This window comes from Hemiscyllium ocellatum, chromosome 37 (genome assembly GCF_020745735.1).
Source record: "Hemiscyllium ocellatum isolate sHemOce1 chromosome 37, sHemOce1.pat.X.cur, whole genome shotgun sequence".
NCBI classification, from domain to species: Eukaryota; Metazoa; Chordata; class Chondrichthyes; order Orectolobiformes; family Hemiscylliidae; genus Hemiscyllium; species Hemiscyllium ocellatum.
Window position 1 is genome coordinate 45,242,068 of NC_083437.1, and position 24,179 is coordinate 45,266,246.

Sequence of the window (24,179 nt, forward strand, 5' to 3'; positions counted from 1 at the left end):
AATTTCCAATTTCAAACATCAGTAGAGATTGCCAGTGAACTGGACAGATAGTGCTGGTGCTGCCATCAGGTTTGCACCTGTTACAATTCTTGGACAGAAAACAGAGGCCGCACAGCTGTCCCTCAGTCTAAACAGCAACTCAGAAAAATCGCTATTCACTGCCAGAACGTTATAAACAACCAGGCAGGTTAGACCTCTCCAGGCAGTAGTCTTCAACAAAAAAAATTAATTTATGCAAAGTGTTTGGCAATTATTTTGTTAAACTTTTTTTTGGCTTGCCTTGATGCACAAGCAGTATAAATGAGTTTCCAATTAGTGTCTGGAAGAGACTAAAAAAGTTTTGTGAAATATTAGAATATAGAAGTCCTTATAATTGTGAGGCTTTGATTTATTAATAACTTTGAGGAACATGGTAGATGTACCTTGTTATTAATTAAATGGGATTGTCAATAGGTTGATTTGCTCCAAAACTAAAAAAAAGTAATTTGTCTCATCCTATGCAGCCGTGAATAATCTCCCAGTCTCTCCATACTGTATGGCTTTGTGGAATGAAGCTGATTCTCAGAGTTGTGGAGGCAGGCATTTGGTTAGCTTGGTTTTCTGATGTTGATGTTCAGAGTTTGATCCTGAAGAGAGGGCAACGGCTTAGAGTGTTACTTCTCAGACATTTCACAGAAGAAACTGAAATGGCAAATGACCTACCGTTTGTCCCTCCCCCCCTCACCCGGCCTCTCTCATCCCTGTGATAAATGGGGGGAGGAGGAGAGGAAATGGACCCAGCCCCTAACGTGTCAACACAAAAACCTCATCCAGTCATCTGGTGATTCGTTTTGGCATTCTCTCCCACATCTGCCTGAGTGCACACAATCCACCCATTGTCACCACTGCCCAGAATGTACGATGAATGTACTCTCCATTCAGAAAGAAACATAGTTCCTTTACCTTCGTAAAACTATCATTAATATCCAGCAATGAAAGATTTCATTACTGAAGTGTTATGTTCACCCAGTGAATGAGCTGAATATTTAAACACATGTTAAAGTCATCATCCTCAGGTTTTTAAGAAGGGGAAGAGTGGATCTGCTCACGCTGGGGCCAGACTCTGTTCCTGGCAGGTAGTCACTTGGAGGCAGCAATGCTTTCTTCAGTAGATCATGGTCTTGAATAAAACACATACTGTAAAAGTTGTATGGAGGCTAGAGGAAACAGTTACTTGCTGTAAAATCCATGTTTCTAGCCTTGAGTTATTTTGCCAGTTGTGAACAAGCTGCAGACCTGTTTATATCAGCTGGAAAAAGATCATTAACCAAAGGATGCCAAAATTCCTAATCCGATTGCAAACCCTTTCATTCTTATCCAATATTGGAAATGGAGATAAGTTTACTTGATCTAAAAATATTTTACATTTTGAAAGCTGCAAATAGTTATTTACATTTGAAACAAAGGGAGCATTCACAGGGAGTGACAAATTTGTGTGGAATTACGACAATCCCACCTCATAATTTCCTGGTTGTATCTGCCAAAATCCACACTTCCATACTTTTGGAATGCCAACTGTTCACTTCCCCAAGCAATCTCTGTGATTTGAAGTTGTATTTTAGAGAGGACTTTGCTACTAAAATACAGAGATTCTCAACAGGATATGACTTCAAACTATTCCAAAAGATTAAAGTTAACCCAAAGATACTTTCCACTGTTTTTCTTTTTTAAATATTTCTTCGTCCTTTTATGTTGCAAATGCATGTGCCAATCCATGACTTCATTACAAAGCTAGAATGTCAAAGAAATGATACGACAACAACGTTGTATACCCTTCACTGTTGTATACACTTTAAGATAAGAAATACATCATGATTCTGTAATGAAACTGTTCAGAAAGGAAGGAAGATCACCATACTGACTCAATAAAAATTTTTCACTTATTTTTTTGAAACAATATAGTGTAATGAAGATTATCTCAAATGTTAATTTAGAAAACTGTGAATTTGGAATATCGTGAACTATGGATATACAGGTATATATCTTGGACATTTTGTAAAGAAAGTTTGTAAGCACAGAGGAGATTGGCTACAGCAAGTGAAGCTGTTGCATTTTCAAAGGACACAAACCATTCAGCCGGTTGTCATGGAGTCTATCACCGGTTCAGAGGTTGGTCACATGCCCTGGCTTATAAGTTTAATAAAGTTATTGAATTTGAGCACAGACAGGCAGATAGATCATTTGTTGGAGCAAGATCCTTTGCCCTCTTTCTTTCTCTGAAATCCCTCTCATCAAAGTCTGATTGAAATCCCACTGGAAGGCCTCATCACCACAAGCAGAGGAGTTCCTAAAGGGAGCATCTGGATGCTACCATCTCTATATTTCCAGAAAAATTGAAATAAACCAGCCATGACTGATCCAGGAAGAAATCCTAATAGCTACTCCATGTGTGGAAAATGGCTTCAGCTACACAGCAGTACCTGGAATAATTCTTTTTGTCTGAAGTTAACTGTTACATTGCAAAAATATATCACTCTGCAGAATTTTATACCTTTTGCTTCCCAAGACTTTGGGATTGTATGTGGATAATTTACTTTTCAAGAAGCGTCATTGTATATATTTACATAGTTTAAAACTTCTGTTAATTAACTTCTCATTTTTGCTTGAGCAAGTTTATTTTCCATTGCAGTGAACTAGTTCCTTATTTGTCACATATCAATACATAGAATTGGCAATATTCCCTCCTTTTTAAAATTCAAACTTTGTGATGGCCAGTGGAGGAGGGAGAGAAGAAAAGCAATTGGTTCCCCTTTTGGCATAACAATAGTGTGGGCAGGAAAATGGCAGATGGAATTCAACTCTGATAAGTGAGAAATGGTGTATTTATGGAGATCCAAGAGTAAAAAGGAATACGTAATAAATGGGAATATACTGAGAGGGGAAGATAAAGTCAGAGATCTCGGTGTCCAAGTGCATAGGTCCCTGACGGGAGTAATGCAGTTTGATGAAGCACATGGGATGCTGTCCTTCATTAGAAGAGGGATAGAGTACAAAAGTAGGGAAATAATAATGAAATCGTGTAAGACCACAACTGGAGTATTGTGTGCAGTTCTGGTCACCACATTACAGGACGGAAATACAGCTCTGGACAGAGTGCAGAGAAGATTAACTCGAATGTTGCCAGGGCTGGAGAGTTAGAGCTACAAGGATGGTTTGGAGAGGCTGGGTTTATTTAACAATTTGGATAAAGGAATTGAATGCCATTTCTCCAAATTTGCAGACAACACCAAGTTGTGTAGCAGTGTGTGCTGTGAGGAGGATGCTAAGAGGCTGCAGGGTGACTTGGACAGACTGGCTGAGTGGGCAAATATTTGGCAAATGCAATAAAATGTGGATAAATGTGAGATTATCCACCTTGGTCACAAACACAGGAAGGCAGATTATTGTCTGAATGGTGGCAGTTTAGGAAAAGGTGAGGTGCACCAAGACCTGGGTGTCATAGTGGAACAGTTGCTGAAGGTTGGTATGCAGGTGCAGCAGGCAGTGAGGACAGCTAATGGCATGCTGGCCTTCATAGTGAGAGGGTTGGAGTATCGAAGTAAGGGTGTCTTGCTGCAGTTATACAGGGCCTTGGTGAGGTTACACCTGGAGTATTGTGTACAGTTTTGGTCTGCGAGTCTGAGGAAGGGCATTCCTGCTTTTGAGGAGTTCACCAGACTGATTCCCGGGATGGCAGGATGGACATTTGAGGAAAGGCTGGATCGGCTGGGCTTGTACTCCTTGGAATTTAGAAGATTGAGGGGGGAGTCTCACAGAAACATATAAAATCCTGACGGAACAGGACAGGCTCGATGTAGGAAAAATGTTTCCAATGTTAGGGAGCTCCAGAACTTGGGGTCGCAGTCTGAGAATAAGAGGTAAGTCATTCAGGGCTGAGATGCGGAAGAATTTCTTCACTCAGAGAGTTGGGAATCTGTGGAATTCTCTCCCACAGGAAACCGTAGATATATTCAAGAGGGAGCTGGATGTGGCCCTTGCAGCTAAAGGGATCAAGGGGTATGGAGAAAAAATGGGAATGGGACACTGAGATTGAATAATCAGCCATGATCACATTGACTGTTGGTTCAAGCTTGATGGGCTGAATGGCCTACTGCTGCACCGAGTTTCTATGTTTCTATGTTTTCCTTAGAACAGAGAAGGCTGAGGACTGATATGGTTGAGTTATACAAAATAGTGAGGACTCTCAATTGAGAGTTGAGTGGATGGAAGGAGCCTGCTTCCTTTGGCAGAGGGTTCAAACACCAGGGATCAGAGCTTCAACTTAAATGGCAGATAGGTTAGAGGATGAGGAAAACCTTTTTATGGAGAGGGTGGTGGGAGAGGCAGAGACCCTAAACTCTTTTTAAAAAGCATCTGCATGTGCTCCTTGGGTGCTGTATGCTTCAGGGCTACGGACCATGTACAGGAAGGTGGGATTAGAAAGGGCATCCGAGTGTACTGGGGTCTGCATGAACAAGATAGGCCAAATAGCCCCCTTCTGAGCTGTATCATTTCTGTGGTTCTGTTTCTTCTAACATTGAGCAAACCAATATCTGGTTCAATAGAAAACCCTTTCTCTCACCTGTAATCAGAGGAGCTGTCCTGGTTCAGGAACAATAATCTGAAAGTAAATCACAACCATTCTTAACAGTTTCCTTTCCTGCGCCCATTACTGTCTCCCTACGAAAACAAAATGTCCCTTTTATGTCAAGGGATAAGATTACTCTCCTGCCTTTGTATCTAGTGCATACTGGTTGAAGCTTGACGATGTAGCAGTGATAGGATGAATCCTGAGGCAGACTCCACAATACAGCTATATGTTAGTCTCTGTATGCAAGAAAAATGTTTCATTAACCTCAAATCAAAGATAATGATTAAAATGGCAATAATGTAAAGATTGACATTTTGTTGCATATGGAGAGTGTAACTAACAACATTGAACACAATGCTTAGATACCTTGGGATTATCGATGTGTCAATGGATTACTGAAAGTTTGTTTGTGCTGGGTGAGACACACAGGCAGAGGTTTTGTAGGTATCTAAAGTTTATTTCAAGTGGAGTAATTTAAGTATTAACAAGGCAAACATTGTAATATGACTTTTTTTGTATAAAATCTGATGATAAGGTTGAAATAAGTAACCTAAATATTGCTGACAGAGTTAATTCATGCTGCTTCAACTCCTCTTCCGAACCAAATCAGCAGTTTGTTAAAAAAATGCAATGTGTTGTTATAATAAACGACAGGAAATGTTACTGAGATGGTCTCAGTGGACATTAATGTAGTGTGATGTGATGGGAATTCTGACAGCTCCTGTTAGGTGATTGTAAAACAGGCCTGTTTTCTGATAACAGAGACCTTAATCTCTGATTCATTTTGTAAAGGCCAGTCACTCAATAAAGCCACAAGGGGATATTGGAGAAAAGATGAACATTTATCAAAGTGTAACACAGTAACACAGGCAACAAAAGGGAGTGTGTGAAGCAAAAGAGTTTTTGTTGGTGATGTTTGAGAATGATTTACTTCAAATATTCTTGGACCAGATGTGAATATAAAAGAGTGCTGCTTCCCAATAAGGTTTTGTATGTGACATACAAAATGATTTAAACTCTGTCTGTAGCACCTCTTTTCTTTAATAAAGAAAATGTCACCAGACAACAAACTTTGCTATAGCAGTCTGAATGCTCTCTCAGTGCAATTAGCTCCTGGGTTGTTTGCAGTTGGTTTTGAGTCATATCATCAAAGACTCTGTGGAATGGTCATTGTAACTTTATTTGCCCAATGACTATTAAAGACCATTCCATTTTGCTACATATTCTCATAATTGGAAGGGCGATTGTTGTGGAGTGTTTGATGTAAAATGTTTTGATACAGATACATCTGATCAAAGGTTGAACTGCAAAGTTAATCACACTTTTCTTTCTGTTAACTTCGCTGCTGGAGTACGTGCATCGGTAGGCGAATGTATGTGTGGATATCTGGGAAAGGGTGTATGTGTGTGGGCTATCTGTATGTATATGTGGGGAAGGGAGTATATGTGCGTTCATGTGGAATCTTCCCAACAACCCCACCTATGGACATTGGCAATGGGCATATACAAGCCTCACTACACAGCTCCGATCCAACTACAAGACAATGGTTCTGATCTTCTAACACTGCACTCTGGCACACACCTGTATCACTCATTCAAGAGCTACAGCAGATATGATTTGCACACAGCGACTGATTGGACAGGGTTATGGACCAGATCAAACTCCCTCAAAATGTATTAAGAATACAGTCTAGACCAAACTTTCTCTTATTTTAAAGGTAAGTGCAAAGAGTTTTATTTCAGATGCAATTTGATTGGTCAAACTACCAGACCTGAAGCAAAATAATAGTAATGATTCATACACTATAATTAAAATATAGACAAAATTAAAATAAAATTATTGGTTTAACTGTAACTCTATCAAAATGTTTAACAAGTTAATAACACTTCTGATGAAGGGCTTGTGCCCAAAACACCGACTCTCCTGCTCCTTGGATGGTACCTGACCTACTGTGCTATTCTGGCACCACACTCATCGACTCTGATCTCCAGCCTCACTTTCTCCTAATTTATATATTAACTATTACTAACTAACTGTTCCAACATAGTAACATCTTATAAACACATCCTTGGCAAAGGCTAATGCAGTCAAATAGATTGTCTCACATGCAATTCTAGCAGCAGGAGGAGAACCCAAGTTCTAGCTGTCACCGAGAGAGGAATGAGAGCTTCCACATCCAGCTTCAAGACCCCAGCGATTGCAAAAAGCTGAAGCTGAAAATCCTGGTTCTGTGGGATTTTGACCCCACCCATTCAGGTTGCTTCTATTGTTCCAAGTTAAAAAAAAAGTGAAAACCAAGACCTCACAAACTGTTTACTTTATTGGTTCTGGAGCAGACTGACCAGTCCCTCTGTCTCAACCTTTCTTCATTAAAAAAAAGGTTAAATCGACTCTTAAAGCCATCGTGTCGTCATAACAGATTGGACCAGGCTGCAGCGTCTTTGCTTGATGTTTTAGTGCTTACTCACTTTGGGTTCACAGCATCCCTGCTTCGTTTTGCATTTTTGCACATTTCCCTCCATCATCCAGAGCTTCAAGGCTCATACAACGTTTGTTTTCAGCTGCCTTTAGTGCAGAGACACAGCCAGTGAGCAGTCAAAGGGGTGGACGTGTTGATGTCCAACATCAAGTGATGGCAATGACATACCTGTGCCAGCAGCTGATTGGACAAGGGCACTGCCCACATGCAGTGAGCAGCCAGAGCTCATCATAAAAGGGAAGTACTCAGTTCATCTCAAAAGAGCTGGAGTCATGGAGACAGTGCATCAAGGGGGAGCTCTGATATCAGTGCAGGGCTTTGGCAGAGTCAGTCAGCTGGTGACAGTCAGGTTGTCTATACCTCAAGAATCTGAGCCCTGAGGCTCCAATGCATGAGTGCTTATTCCAGGAAACTCTAAACATCACTCAGGGACATCTGTCCAGGTCAGTCAAGTGATTGGTCTATCATGAGTCCTGGGGTCCATCCACAAAATGTCAGAGTTATCAGAAACCAATGTAGTGGGAGGGAAGGCGGAGAGAGATTTCTAACCAACCCTGTTCCAAGATGCTATTACACTCCCCTGGAGCAGGTGGGATTTGAACCTCAGCCTCTTGGCTCAGAGGTAGGGACACTACCACTGCCACACCAGAGCTCTGGGAAGGTGGTGATTCACTCATGGGAAATGGAGGCAGCTGAAAAGTAGGGAAGAATATTAAAGGGAGGAAACTCAACATAAGGAGGGGAGGAGAGGACAGCGTATGGGAGGTGGTGGGTCTTATTAACAGTCAGCATCAGATGGAGGGATACTGAGGTCCTAATTGGATCTAAAGGGCAGTTAGAGTCAACCGTGTTGCTGTGGCTCTGGAGTCACATGTAAGCCCAGACTGGGCAAAGACAGAAGATTTCCCTCCCTAAAGGACATGAGTGAACCTGTTGGATTTTTTTGTTAATTGGTAGTGGTACATGGTCACCATTAGACTAGCTTTTATACCTTTTTTCATTGAATTCACATTGCACATCTGCTATGGTGGGATTCAACCCCAGACCAGCCATCGAGGTTCTGGATTATGAGTGAAATGACCACAGCAAAGGCAGAAACCTATAACACAGGAGCAGGATTAGGCTATTCAATCTTTTTCCTCAATCGCTTCCTGCGGCAAAGAATCACACAGGCTCACCACTCTCTGGGTGACGACATTTCTCCGCATCTCAGTCCAAAATGGGCCTACTCGTATCCTTAGACTGTGACCCCCCGCCTGGTTCTGGATTCCCTGTCCATTGGGAACAGCCTTCCTGCATTCCTGCATTTACCCTGTCTAGTTCTGTCAGAAATTTGCAAATTTATATAAGATTTCCCCTCAGTCTTCTGAACTCCAGTGAACCTAGTCCTAAGTGATCTAGCCTCTCTTTGTATATCAGTGACACTATCCCAGGAATCAGTCAGGTAACCCTTCATTGCACTCCATCCATGACCAGAACATTCTTCCACAGCTACAGAGACCAAAACTGCACACACTATTCCAGGTGTGGTCTCACCAAGTCGGTGTACAATTGCAGCAAGACATCCTTGCTCATGTATTCAAACCTTTTCGTTCCAAAGGCCAACATCCATTTACCTACTTCCCCACCTGCTGCACCTACTCGGTTACTGTCACTGTCTGGTGTATACGGACACCCAAGTCTTGTTGCACCTTCCCTTTTCCCAAACTATCAGCATTCAGAAAATAATCTGCCTTCGTGTTTTTACTCCTAAAGCAGATAAGCTGACGTATATCCATATCACACAACATCTATCATATATTTCCCCACTCACTCTGCCTGTCCAAATCACGCTGAAACATCTCTGCATTCTGCTCAGAGCTCACCTGCTCAACCAGCTTTGTGTTTTTTGCAAACTTGGGAATTCTATATTTGGTTCCCATCTTGTAATATTTAACATTTATGTGACTAGATGGAATACAAATATTGTTCCCTGTGGTACTCACTGGTCACTGGCTGCCACTCAGGAAGTGGCCCAGGTATTGCTATAGTTGGTGTCCTGCCTACGAGGCAGTTCTTTGTGCATCTCAATACACTTCCCCCTCCCATGCACTGTCACCATAGGATAAAGGTCCCTGCTGCACATTAAAATAAGGAGCTAATACAAATCTTAAACAGATTTAATGTTTGATATTGCATCACACACTTAAATCCAAGGATATTGAAACTGAGTAAGTTTGATCATAACAACAACCTATTGCTGATTGGTCAGCTGAAAGTCAGAATATCATCGAGGGGGCCCTCACTCTGCAACGATCTATACATCTGCAGCAATCTACACTGAACAGATTTATAGCAAGATAAGTCCTTCCTTCCAACTGCGAATGGAAGAAGGAGACAGGATAATTTGATAAGGTAAAAACAATGACTGCAGCTGCTGGAAACCAGATTCTGGATTAGTGGTGCTGGAAGAGCACAGCAGTTCAGGCAGCATCCAAAGTGCAGCGAAATCGACATTTCGGGCAAAAGCCCTTCATCACTGCCTTTATTCCTGATGAAGGGCTTTTGCCTGAAACGTCCATTTCGCTGCACTTTGGATGCTGCCTGAACTGCTGTGCTCTTCCAGCACCACTAATCCAAGATAATTTAATATCATGAGTGATATGAATGGTTATTCACCTGCAATCTAACTGCAAATATAGAACAACGAAATCCAAAAGGAAATGTATGAACGTTGTGATATGTCTTTCTGGCTGTGTAGCACCATGAGGTCAAATGGTCCGACAGTAACAATCAAATCCAAACACCTGCCTGAGGATGTAAACTACACTGAAGTCATCAAATTCAAATACCTTACAGCTGGGGCACCTTGATTAAAATAGCTTCGCTAATTGATGCAAAATAATCCTTCATCACAATTCTGATGAAGAAATTAAATTAAAAATTAGAGTGCAGCATTAAAGTCAACCTTTGAAAAATTCTGAGAAAGGGAGGAGGGGTTAGTGGAGAAACACTTTCTGTTTCTGTCTCCTGTGTGTGGGTGTCCGCTCATCATCTTGGCAGCATGGCCCTTATCAACTGTCTAATCCCCCGTGCCAATTTATAAAGGTGGATATAACCCTGAGCATGTATTCATTAGCTCCTCAGGTAAGTACAACTGTAACAATTTATTTCATTGCTAAAAAATGGCAGGGGTTGGGGGCAGGGGGGTGCATGGGCGATGTCAGCATAAACAGAGATTAGGTCACAGCACGTGTTTTGGCACCAAAACGTATCCTCCTTAGAGACAAACCAACTTCGAATCCATGATCTACACCAATATTGACTCTTGATACTTTTACTTGCAGAAGCAGCACTTGCTTGAATTTATTTTTGATTCAAGAGCTATTGATTAAGACAAATCTGAAGGTCATTGGCAACGTAGCAGCCCCCTGACTGTTCTTCACGTCTGTGCTGGTCCCAGTTTGATTCGGTAACTGGCAAATAGATGATCCAGCTCAGATTTTTGAATCTGATTACTGCCCATTGCATTTATGTGGAGATTGGATCGAGCCCGATTCAAGTTCAAATAGCATCCTGACATGGAATGATTTGTTCACAGTTACAGAATGACCATTTGTAGTAGAGCACGGCGGGTATCAAAACCTACATCTCAGCCTGTACCCGAATCTCTGCAAGTAAGAGATGAAAATGGTGACATCATTAAGAAAATTGAAAAGCAGTTTATTCGGTCATTCTTTGCTTGGTTGAAATCTGAGCTTTACATGAAGCTGTAGTTATTGAAGTTTTCTCGTGTTTCGATCATTTAACATTAATGTTACAGAAACAGATGGCCTGCTCCCCTTTTCCATCACTAGACAATAGCAGAAGTACAGATTGTTGGTTGATATTTTTGAAACAAGTAGCTAGGATTTTATTTCATCCATTGTAGAGATTTGTGCCTCGTTAGGCATGGCATAAGGAAACATCCGAGTGGTTGCTGCAGTATTTCAGAGAGCAGTCAGAGCTATAGGTCTGGAGTCACATGGAGGCCAGACTGGGTAGAGACAACAGATTTCCCTCCCTAAAGGACATTAATGAACCAGATGGGTTTTTAATAACTTTGCACTTTCATGATCACTACTCCTAATAATAGCTTCATTTAAAATTCCAGATTTGATTTCAATTTGTATCTCTGGATCTTAAAACTTTATTGTTCTAGTCCTATAACATTATAGTCCTAAAAGAACACTATTACACTAGCCCTTGAACATTATTAAACTAGTTCTCAAACATTATTACACACCACAAGATTATTACATTGCTTCCACTTGAATAAATATATTTTGCTGAATACAAAGTGAGGTAAATGAAAAGAAGAATAACTGGGATAAATGATCAGGAAGATATTGCGTTAGGTTAACAGAGGTATCGAGTGAAATATTGAGCAGTTTTACAATTATATTTGCAACAAGTAAATTAAAAAGATTGCAGTACATTAAATCTAAAATCACAAATTGACTTAATGTCAAGTAATTCAAGTATAGCAAATATATTTCATGAATTCTTCCTTTTCAGTGACTTGGGATATTTCCCAGTCCAGAAGTTGAATTTCCAGGAAGACAGCAGCAAGAAATAAAAACTCCAAACAAAATAATCACTGGTGACCTAAAACAATATAGAAAAATAGCACACGGTTTAGAAAAGGTTACTCATAAGGAATGTGTAATGTGGTCAACAGATCTGATCATGCTCTTGTCGCTATTTCCAAGAAATGGGAGTAATGGCAGAGATTTGGAAAGTATGCAACATACTATAAATCTTTACAAAAGGGCAGAGATGATTGAGTAAATTCCAGGCCAGTAAACCTGATGGCTGTCTTCAGGAAAGGATTAGGATGTATTCCAGAAGCGAGATAGTGGGATAAATGGCAAGAGGGAGTGGCATTGATTTCAGTGAGAGGAGCTTCATTGAATATATTCAATGGAGTTGGCTGCGAAAATGATCAGTGCTCCTTGCTGCAAAGAGAAATTCTGAGATGGTGATATATTTAGATTTCTGGTAAGGTTTTTAGTGTTGAACCATGTGATTGATGAAATCATGCAATTGGAGCCAGATTTCTGAGTGGAGCCAGGAAAAGCAAAGGTTGATTGTGAATGAAGGTTATTTTTTATCATGGCAAGTGGCCATTGGTGGGGTTCCACTGGGCTCTGTGTCAGACCTATAATGTATATACACCTGAAATGGAGTGGGGAACAGGATCAGTTTGAGAAAAGTCAAATCAAACCCAAGTGGACTTGTACAGTTTGGCAAGATGGATTGATTACTACAAAGTAGCATTTAATAGGGACAAGTAGAGGGTAATGGGATTGGCTAAGGTAAATAAACTAGGGAATATCATTCTAATAGCAAAAGGCAACACAAACGAAGGGCCAGGACTCTGCTGTGCTGTCAGTGAAACCAGCTGCATGTGAACAAGTAGCAAAGCAACTTGAGCTGAAAATGTGTTGCTGGAAAAGCGCAGCAGATCAGGCAGCATCCAAGGAACAGGAGATTCGATGTTTCGGGCACAAGCCCTTCTTCCCGAAACGTCGAATCTCCTGCTCCTTGGTTGCTGCCTGACCTGCTGCGCTTTTCCAGCAACACATTTTCAGCTCTGATCTCCAGCGTCTGCAGTCCTCACTTTCTCCGCAAAGCAACTTGACTCAGTCTTGAAGTGTGCAGCTTAGAGAACAAATACCAGGAGATGATAATGCATCTGTACAAGACCCAGGTGCAGCCAATGCCTAGAATAGGGACAATCCTCTTTATTCTGTACATTAAAGTAAGCTTGCTTCAAAACCCATTTTGTTCTTCTGCATTGAACTGATATGTGGCTTAGTGAATGATAACCAATGTTAACAATAGCATTTCATTCAGCAACTTGATATTTTGGACTTTGATTAAATAAAATTGTCAAGGTCACAAGCCTCAAATCTCCTGTGGATATAAGGGTTGGGTTAATGATGATGAAAGTTCCAGTGTCTGCCTGAAGGTGGTTGGACATGTCCCACTGAAATACAATAAAGGGAAGAAAAAAAGCAGTATAAATGGATTGCGATGAAAAAGATAAAATCCCTGCAAATGCAGCCACCTCCTGTTTAATGTAACACATCTTGATGGAACATGGGCTCTTTCTTCATGGCTTCAACACAGCAGAGGAAGCCATCAGCACTTTTCCAAGCTCATCTTGGCAGAGCGTTCTGGTTACCATGAATCATGTCTGAGTTTCTGATCTGTTTAACTTCGCTCTCTGGCCAATTTTGTTTCTCACACTTCGCCCACAAGGGCACAATGTTTAATCTTTTACTGAAATGCACACAAACAAAGATGGCACTGTAATTCAAAGTGTGCAGGTTTCCCACTCTCCAAGAAATGAAAAGTACAGACAGAAAGGAAAGACTTGCATTTATATAGCCTCAGAATATCTCACAGGGCTTTGTGTCAATGACCTGATTTTATGAGATGTGAAATGTACTGAAGTCATGAACAGACAGTGTTGTTGGCATTCAGTGAATGCTTGTCAGTCTGGCTTCCTGTTTCTGTTACTATTTGATTTTGATGGCTGCTCTTGTGTTAATTAGTCTGAAACATGAGTTATTGGAATTTGCCCCATCATAGATTTGAATCATAAATATATTAAGCAATGGATTAAGCTCATTGAGATTGGAGGTAGAGTTAATCACTGGTTACAATAAGCTGATGGCGAATTCTTGAGTATCTATCCTCTGAGCTGTGACCATTGAAGGTGGTATTTCTTGAACTCTGAAGATGTGACTATTGTAAATAGACAGTTAACAAAACTAATGTTCAGGTTTTACTGAAAGAAGTTGAATTGTTGAATCACATTCCAAGTCCTGCCTAAGAATTCATGGGTGTTTTATACTGCAAAACTACAATAACTTGCTATTGATGATAATGTCTTAATATTGGAAAAGATAAACACTTCTTCCATTGATTTGCAATAATCCTATTTTTGATCCTAAGCAGACGACATAATCAAACCACCTTAGCAAAAGGATAATTGGTTACAAATGGTGGTCTATTAACTGCCATTGAGTGGTATCATGATACTTATGCTCCTTTTGCTATGATCCACTCTGCTCAGGTGGTGGCCTCCTGTTACTGCTGTGAAGCTTCATGAGCATCAGTAAAGCTTCCTCTACCTTAACCAACATTAACATAATTCCACCTGCTCCAGCCCAGCAATGTGAGAACCCTGAGAGTGTTCTGGTGCAGTCGTGGAGATAATGGGTGCAGTGTCACGTCAGTAACCCAGACACCCTGCCATTTTCATCACATTCATTCATGGCATATGGGCATCACTGGCACAATCAGCATTTATTACTCAGAGGGCAGTTAAAGGTTAAGCATATTGCTGTGGGTCAGACCAATAAGGATGGCAGATTTCCTTCCCTAAAGGTCATTAGTGAACCATAGATTCATAGAGATGTATCTATGAATCTATGTTTCCACAGCATGGAAACAGACTTTTCTGTCCAACCCATCCATGCCGACCAGATATCCCAACCCAATCTAGTTCCACCTAGAAACATAGAAAAATATAGCGCAGTACAGGCCCTTCGGCCCTCGATGTTGTGCCAATCCAAGCCCACCTAACCTACACTAGCCCACTTTCCTCCATATGCCTATCCAATGCCCGTTTAAATGCCCATAAAGAGGGAGTCCACCACTGTTACTGGCAGGGCATTCCATGAACTCACGACTCGCTGAGTAAAGAATCTATCCCTCACATCTGTCCTATACCTACCACCCCTTAATTTAAAGCTATGCCCCCTCGTAATATCTGACTCCATACGTGGAAAAAGGTTCTCATGGTCAACCCTATCTAAACCCCTAATCATCTTGTACAACTCTATCAAGTCACCCCAAACGTTCTTTTCTCCAATGAAAACAGCCCCAATTGCCTCAGCCTGTCCTCATATGATCTTCCTACCATACCAGACAACATCCTGGTAAACCTCCTCTGCACCCGTTCCAGTGCCTCCACATCCTTCCTATACCCTGCCAGCACCCGGCCCATATCCCTCCAAACCCTTCCTATTCATATACCCATCCAAATGCCTCTTAAATGTTGCAATTGTATCAGCCTCCACCACATCCTCAGGCAGCTCATTCCAAACACATACCACCTTCTGAGTGAAAAAGCTGCCCCTTCAGTCTCTTTTATATCTTTCCCCTCTCACCCTAAACCTATGCCCTCTAGTTCTGGACTCCCCGACCTCAGGGAAAAGACTTTGCCTATTTACCCTATCCATGCCCCTTATAGTTTTGTAAACCTCTATAAGGTCACTCCTCAGCCTCCGACGCTCCAGGGAAGACAGCCCCAGCCTGTTCAGCCTCTCCCTGTAGCTCAGATCCTCCCACCCCTGATCAGGTCCTGGGGATTTATCCACTTTTAACCATTTCAAGACATCCAGTACTTCCTCCTCTGCAATCTGGACATTTTGCAAGATGTCGCCATCTATTTCCCTGCAGTCTGTATCTCCCATATCCTTTTCCACAATAAATACTGATGCAAAATATTCATTTAGTATCTCCCCCATTTTCTGTGGCTCCACACAATGGCCGCCTTGGTGATCTTTGAGGGGCCCTATTCTCTCCTTCGTTACCCTTTTGTCCTTAATATATTTGTAAAAAGCCCTTTGGATTCTCCTTTGAAAAGTCTTGATTGCTTCTAAGCAACTTGTCCAAACTGTCACTCCAAACATTTGAGGGAGTAATTTGAACATAACTTAGTTGGTGAAAATTGCACAGGATCAACTGGAACGTGGTGCTTGGTTGTTGCTTTCGAAAAGCGTACAACTAAGCAGCACGTAAACATGTGTCGTACCTGAGGGAGTCAAAGGCATGGGCTGGCTTTTATGGAGCATTCTTCCCTTCTCGATGTTATGTACTGAGTGTAACCCTGAGATCCTGTACACTCGGTACATAACATCGAGAATGGAAGAATGCTCCATAAAAGCCAGCCCATGCCTTTGACCCCCTTGTCCCTAGATGCCTCTTTCTGCCCCTAACTAATCCCAATCCCATCTTTTTCCCCTCACCCCAATCTCCCCTTGCTCCATCTTCCCCACTCATCTCTATCTCCACCCCCATGCCTACCTCTATCCCTATTCCAATCTCCCACTCCCATTTCCAACCCACCTCCAACCCCAAGTTCGAACTCCAACCCCACCCCTCAACACTACCTTCCTAAAACCATAAGGTATGGGGGAAGAAGTAAGCCATTCTTTTACTGATTAAAAATCTGTCTTTCCCTATCCCCAACTCCCTTGCTCGTGTACCATACCTCCCTTCACCATCTCCCCATCTCTCACCCCATCTCCCCATCCTTTGCCCCATCTCCCCCATCTCCCACCCCATCACCCCCAGTCCCTCCCCCAGCCTCTCCCCTCCCCTCCCCCAGTCTCTCAGCCCATTTCCCCCCATCACCCCCAGTCCCTCCCCCAGCCTCTCCCCTCCCCTCCCCCAGTCTCAGCCCATTTCCCCATTGGACAGTTGGCTGGTAAAGAATTCCCAAAGTCAGGAATGAGCCAGATTCATTACCCTTGGCTCTCTGTGGGGGTGATGGTCCAATCAGAAGCTGGATTACGGAGGGTGGGGAAATTGTCGCTGGGCTTCCTCTCACTGATTGGATGGTTTGATGGGAATGGTCTTGTAGTAAGCCTCAGTGTCGGGGGGACACCTTCACAGGAGGAGGGAGCACGGGCAGCCGGAGACTGTCTTCCCTGAGCCCTGCATTATTGCCTGGGTCAGTCCCCAGAATAGTGTCTAAATCCATGGACCACAAGTTCCCACACAGCAGCTGTGTGTTAACCTGAGTCCTACCAGACCGTCTCTATTAGCCAATAGTACACATCATTACTCAGTAAACATTTCAAACAAAGTGTGAGAAAGCGAGAGAGAGGGGACGGGGCTTGTCTTGAGGGAAGATATGGAGGATTAATTCTCCGCTCCATGTGATCTGAAACTCTTATTGTGTGTGTGCAGTCCATAGAGCCATGTTCCCTCATCATCAGCCGTGGGACTATTTGATCTTCCTTCTCAAAGTAATGTTGCCTCCTGGAGGAGAGTGACTGAGAGGGGGTAGGGTCTTCTGTTTCTCGTACAGCTTTGGCTGGGGAAGGGCTGCTGCTGTCGGCGGACGGTGGCTGCGCCTGTATTCAGTTTGGAGTGTGTGACAGTGTAGTTCAGCAGCTGCAGCTGACCGCTCAGAGGGAGAGAGACAGAGATATCCGGAGAGAGAGAGACCCAGTCCAGGCAAGCACCACTGAGAGCTGCTGGCATGCCTGCCAGGAATGTTAAAATCCGAGCTCTGGTTATCTTAATCAGCTTGCTTCACAGAACAAGGAGGAAGAAGTGCCTCAGGTACAGCTGTTTGTTTTCTCTCCTTACTCCCTTCTTCAATTTGAAATGAAAGTTCCTGGGACTGATTCAAAGCTGCAATGACTAAGTGAAGGGCGCCAGCAGCAGAATGAAAACACACTGTGTTTCTGTGTTCCTCGCTGCAAGATACAGACCTTTTGGAGATTTATGTTTAGTTTTCGGATTGAAAACTGATTGGCTGTATCAGAGGGAATCACATGGGGAAATTCCTAACCACGTATTGTGCAAGCTGAGTTGACTACTTTCTAACCATAGAGCTTGCTTATTTATAACACATGATATTTAGTGCTTTATGCAAGGTGTATCCTTTTAAAAAAAACAGATGCTATTCCTTTAGTGGAGAAGTGTAAAACTGGCACAGTTGCACATGTTAAGCAGAACTAATCACTTGGGTTACAGCTGACTGCAGAGTTCAGTGAGTTCCTGTGCCCTGCGCTGCCTTAGTTTCTCAACACGAGGAAAGGAACAGACCAGGGAACCCTGGCTGATCCCCTTATGGAAAAGGGGCAAGCTGCAGCTCCCAGGTCACCAACCCCAGCAAGAGGTGAAACTTGGAGTCCAGCTATGTTTTTTGAACTGACAGCTGCTTGTGTGGTTGTTCTGACTGACTTAAGCTTCACTTCCATAAATATAGTTCCTGAGGCTGGGACAGTTGTTCTTTGTCTGAAATCTTGTAACAAGAGCTGCGTTTGAAAATAGCAGTGGTGCTGAATAAATTTTAACATGATGATGAAAATATTTTTCGTACCTAATTAAAGTTCTGGGACATGGAGAAACATTTATCTCGCTGAATATTTTGGCAAGTGAGATCTATAACCAGTTCCTGTGGGTCCCACAGTTACCAGTACAAGGTGTGAACTGAATTGCTTCACGACCAGAATGACAAGGCTGCAAGGAAGCAGAAAAGCTTGTGTTTTAAATAAGCGACCAGGACAGCTTTTCCTCTAGAGAATAAAAACAGCTTAGAAATAGTAAAAAAAAACATGAAGAAAATTGAGTCTGTATAGAAATTTTGTGAAAATGCTCTATTGTTTGCTTGACTTCTTTATAAAAACTGATTGAAGATAAAGGGATTAATATAATGATGAAATAGATGTTTCTGCTTCAATTTTGACTCCCACTCATTGTGATGTGCTTCAACAGAATAATGAATACAGTCAGCTCATCCCTTTGACATGTCATTTACCAATCACAAGGCAAGACTGGTTTTTACGTATCTAGCAAAAAAGAAGCTAGTATTAGAAAATAGAAACTTACTTAAGTTAAAATTGTCTAAACTCATTGTTTAGATCACATTTGAGTTACTCCTAGTTATCCATTATTCCCTGTTTATTCAGTGAAATTGGAAGGGAGTTTTCCTGCTGTAATGACCAAACCTTTGTGGTACAACTACTATCTGTTTCTTTGGTACAAAAACAGGAAATGTTGCAAACACTGAGAGGGTCAGACAGCATCTGTGAAGAGAGAAACAGAATGAATGTTTTGTAATGATCAGAAAGGATCTGATGAGAAGTTGCATTACTCTGTTTCTGTTTCTTCATGACAATCTCGTTGCCAGGATACATCTTCCTTCAGGTAGTCTTTGGGTGAACTCACTCTTTGTCCTAAAGATGAAACCAGAGATGGATTGTGGGTCCTTAACTGAAGACACAGGACACTGCTATTTTCAGTTTAAATGCAGTATTCCAAAAGCCCTGTGAATCCCAATATTCCATCAAACTAATTGTGTTCAACTCATTAACAAAAACAGAACTTGCTGCCAGATCTGCTATGGTTCTCCAGCAATTTCTGGGGATTTTTTCAGATTTCCATCAATCACAGTTCTTTGTTTTATTTTAGTGTTCCATTCAGTTCTAGTTTGCAGTCCCTGAAATGTAGCAGTTTAAGATGTTGGAAGCGCATTTTCCCACTGACAATCAATTCCCAGATCAAGTGTTGACAACGAGTTTACATTAGACTCTTGTCCTGTCATTGGGCTGCACTTGCCACCTGCTGGGTGTTTAATGTCACTACAAGGGCAGCCGCGATGCTGGGAAAGAACACTGTGTCAGATAGAGAACACTGCAGCATGGCAAAGCGTATAGATCATTGAAAAAACAATGTTGAGATGTCAGATTCACAGTGATTGATGCTCAGGTTGTAGATCTACATCAGTTACATCAAAATTAGACCGGAAACTCCATTACCTGCTGATTAACCTTGTTTTTATTTGACACCTTCTCTTGTGCTGCCGATGTTGGACTGGGGTGGACATGGTCAGAAGTAACACAACACTGGATTAATGTCCAACAGGTTTATTTGAAATCACAAGTTTTTGGAGCCTTGCTCCTTTGTCAAGTGAAGTAGGTGGCACAGTGGTTAGCACTGTTGCCTCACAGCGCCAGAGACCCGGGTTCAATTCCCACCTCAGGTGACTGACTGTGTGGAGTTTGCACGTTCTCCCCGTGTCTGCGTGGGTTTCCTCCGGGTGCTCCGGTTTCCTCCCACAGTCACAAAGATGTGCAGGTTAGGTGAATTGGCCATGCTAAATTGCCTGCAGTGTTAGGGGTAAGTGTAGGGATATGGGTGGGTTGCGCTTTGGTGGGTCGGTGTGGACTTGTTGGACCGAAGGGCCTGTTTCCACACTGTAAGTAATCTAATCTAATGAAGTGACTTCACCTGATGAAGGAGCAGTGCTCCAGAAGCTTGTGATTTCAAACAAACCTGTTGGATTATAATCTGGTGTTGTGTGACTTCTGACCTCGTGTTGCTAGTTATGGGTTATTTGTTGGTAGCAGACACATCACTGCAGTTAAAAGTGCTGCAGACTCTTATCCATGTCAATGAGGAGTTCAGTTCTCATGTGAAAGCATTTGTAGAGAAAGATATGGTCATCCTCTGTCAAGTGCAGAAGAATTTCTTAAACTTCAACAGAGAATGGTCGAGAAACTCAGCAAGTCAGGCGGCATGTGTGGAGAGAAACAGAGTTAATGTTTCGAGTCTAGTGACCCTTCTTCCAAACTTCAGTTCTAACTTCTAACTGTCTCCTTTCTAAAGTTTTACAGCCTCATCTATTCTATGCCTTCCCTTTTGCTGCACGTGTTGCTTGCAGCCTTTCCACATGTGTCTGACAACCAACATCCCGAAAGCAGATGTTTAGTATCTCCATGCTATCTGTGGGAGCTTGTTGTGTTCAAATTTGGTACTCTGTTTCCAAGATTACAACAAGGTTTCATGTTCAGAAAGAAATGTTCACTGGTTGTTTGAGACATCCTGATGTCAGGAACACTGTCCTATAAATGCAAGCTTTTCTTTTAATAACTTCCTGCTGGGGCATCCCTAGCTGTTACTTTATTCAGAACAAACCCTAGTTATTCAAAGGATTAAGTCAGTTGTCACTCCAAGATCATTTGATGAGTTTGGGTTGGATGTTTGCTGACAGGGACATGTGGTAAAACCTACTTTTGATCCAGAGATTTTCTACATATATATTTTCTCAATGCTGGGTTTTATTAATGCGGGATGGGAGTACATTAAGCACAGGAGCAAGGAGGTTAGATGAATGTATATAAAACACGAGATCGATCTCACCCGGAGTAGCACACTACCACTTTGAAAAGTAGAAGGGATTCCCGAGAATGGTTTCAGAAATAACTGCAGTGGAGTCAGGTTCAACAGAAGCATTCAAGAGGGAATCAGATCAGTATCTGAAAAGGTTAAGATGCTCACGGCTAGAGGGCGGGGGAGGGAGGGTGACATTAGGGACATTTGCTGTTTGCAGAGCTGAGACTGTGGGAACGGATGGACCGTGTTGAAATCATTTTGTGATTTCCAGTTTTTGTTCTAAAATTTCATCCCACGTTCTTTGAGATTTTTTTGTTAAATCATAGCGCTCCATTCTGACTCAGATTTCAGGTTGAAACCTATCAGAAAGTAATTGTGTTGTCATTGATCTTCACAATAAAATTCTTTCCTGTCAATGAAATCCTGCATGCAGTATAGGAACCAAGGTCAATGAGGGAGTAGAGAGTGTGGTGCTGGAAAAGCACAGCAGGTCAGGCAGCATCTGAGGAGCAGGACAATCAATGTGTCCAACATAAGCCCTTCATCAGGAATAAGGCTCGTGGGCCAGGGGGCTGAGAGATAAATGGGAGGGGGGTGGGTCTGTGGGGAAGGTAGCTGAGAGTGAAATAGGTGGATGGAGGTGGGGGAAATGGTGATAAGTCAGAGAGGAGGGTGGAGCCTCCTCAGCCATTACCACAGCCAATGAGCTATTAGTGCAGATAGAAACTGGCAGGTACAATGTTGTGGGTATCACATGGCTGCAAGGGGATCAGGGCTGGGAACTAAATATCCAAGGAAACACATCCTATTGAGAGGACAGGCCGAGGGGTAGAGGGGGTGAGATTGCATTCATGGTAAGAAATGAAATTAAATTGACTGAAAGAAATGATATAGAGTTGGAAGGTGCAGAGTCTGTTGGTAGTGTTAAGGAACCACAAAGGAAAAAAGACCCTGATGTAAGTTATATCCAGGACCACTGGCAGAGTCAGGATGTGGGGAGGAAAATACATTGGGGAAATCAAATTGGGAGCAGATCCCAAGAAAAATAATTCACAAAATATCTGCAAGCTGGGTTTTTTAAGTAGCTTGTGTTAGAGCCCACTAGGGAACAGGTGATTCTGGATTTGGTGATGTGTAATGAGGCAGACTCAATTCGGTCACATGAGAAAAAAACTATTGAGTAGTTCAGGAAAGGAGTGCACTGCCTGAAAATGTGATGGAAGCAGATTCAATTGAGGCATTCGAGAGGGGCATCGGATGGTTGTTTGTGTAAGAATGGTAACCAGGGGTATGGGGAGAAGGCAGGAGATTAGCACTCAGTACTAGAACCAGTGTAGGCTGATGGGCCAAATGGCTTCCTTCTGCAATGTAACAAATCTCTGATTCTGAGACTGCAGTTTCATCTGGTTTCTGGCTCAGTAAAAGAATTTAATCTTCAAATATCCTCACAAACCAATTCATTTAAAATTTGGATCAGATCAGATCACAAGAAGAAGAGCCAGCCATTTGGGTGAAAGGAAAAGCTTGTCACTTTGAACCAAGGCTCGATATCGAGTCATTCAGCAATTCTCTTTGTTTATACCAGAATCAATACCATTTTAACAGGAACCAAACATTCACTAATGGCCTGACTGGGCTACGTCTGCAGACAGCTGTCAATATCACAGCATCCCTCAATGCAACATTTGGCAAAAGTTTTGCTATTTGTTCTGTGCCTTTCAAACATTTTTTTCCATCTTGGTATTCTGTTGCAATATGCAGAGTTAATTTGAATGGCTAAGTTCAGTTAAATGATAGATCAGACACGATTACAATCACCTTGAATCCCATTCAATGGCGGAATAGGCTTGGAGCTCAATGGGCTGCTCCTGTTCATACATTCAAATGATACAAATAAATAGCTTTTGTAAAATTTGTCTTTGGTGTGAGTGTAGGAGAAAGTGAAGAACACAGATGCTGGAGGTCAGAGTCAATGAGTGTGGTGCTGGAAAAGTCAGGCAGCATCTGAGGAGCAGGAGAGTCGACGTTTTGGCATAAGCCCTTCCTGATGAAGGGCTTATATCGACTCTCCTGCTCCTCAAATGCTCCCTTACTGGCAGCACACTCTTCGACGTGCGTGAGAGTACTTCTGTTTGATGATGCCATTGAGCAATCTGTGAACTTCTGGAGACAACTGTACCTTAACTATGTGACAGAGCGATTTGGATAAATCATCAGCACCTCATTGACCACCTCACTGACAAGAATGATGCTGTGCCACATTGATTAGATTAGATTACTTACAGTGTGGAAACAGGCCCTTCGGCCCAACAAGTCCACACCGACCCGCCGAAGCGCAACCCACCCATACCCCTACATTTACCCCTTACCTAACACTACGGGCAATTTAGCATGGCCAATTCACCTGACCCACACATCTTTGGACTGTGGGAGGAAACCGGAGCACCTGGAGGAAACCCACGCAGACACGGGGAGAATGTACAAACTCCACACAGTCAGTCGCCTGAGTCGGGAATTGAACCCGGGTCTCAGGCGCTGTGAGGCAGCAGTGCTAACCACTGTGCCACCGTGCCACCCACATTGTTTCTGTTTTCCCTCTGGACTATAAATGTAACACTGTCTGTATTGAGCTGAGTGAAAGATTTAATTTATTCATTCATAGGGCGTGGACATCTCTGGCTGTGTCAGTATTTGTTTCCTTGGTCCCTGGTGCTGTGAGGCAGCAGTGCTAACCGCTGAGCCACTCTTACTGCTTGAACCTTGGTCCCTGATGAAGGGCTTTTGCCTGAAACGTCGATTCCGCTGCACTTTGGATACTGCCTGAACTGCTGTGCTCTTCCAGCATCACTAATCCAGAATCTGGTTTCCAGCATCTGCCGTCATTGTTTTTACCTCAGTATTTGCTGTCCATCCCTTATTGCCCCTGACTGGGTAAATGATGCTGGGTAGGCTGATTTCTCAGACTGGACAGAACGATCAAGATAATCTGGTTCTGTAATCCTCTGACCTGAAGGGTCACTGGTCCTGAAATGTTAACTCTGCTTTCTCTCCATAGATGCTGTCAAACCTGCTGGGTTTTCCCAGCAATTTATGTTTTTGCTTCTGATTTACAACAGTTCTTTAGTTTCCTGTCTATTTGTC

At 42.5% G+C, this 24,179-nt stretch overlaps 1 protein-coding gene across 7 annotated transcripts in view; it reads left to right on the forward strand.

The window, feature by feature from the left end:
* rap1gapa (RAP1 GTPase activating protein a) overlaps nt 1-24,179 on the forward strand; it is a 385,612-nt gene that overhangs the window by 187,989 nt on the left and 173,444 nt on the right. For 2 of the 7 annotated variants that reach the window (XM_060852323.1, XM_060852325.1), the window contains exon 1: nt 17,356-17,477. The exons of 2 other annotated variants lie outside the window; for them this stretch is intronic. In XM_060852323.1, the coding sequence (XP_060708306.1) occupies nt 17,395-17,477 (83 nt within the window). In that variant the 5' untranslated portion in view covers nt 17,356-17,394. Of the gene's footprint in view, nt 1-17,354; nt 17,478-24,179 lie in introns of those variants that run through there. 3 more of the 7 variants (XM_060852320.1, XM_060852327.1, XM_060852328.1) reach the window with 3 other exon arrangements.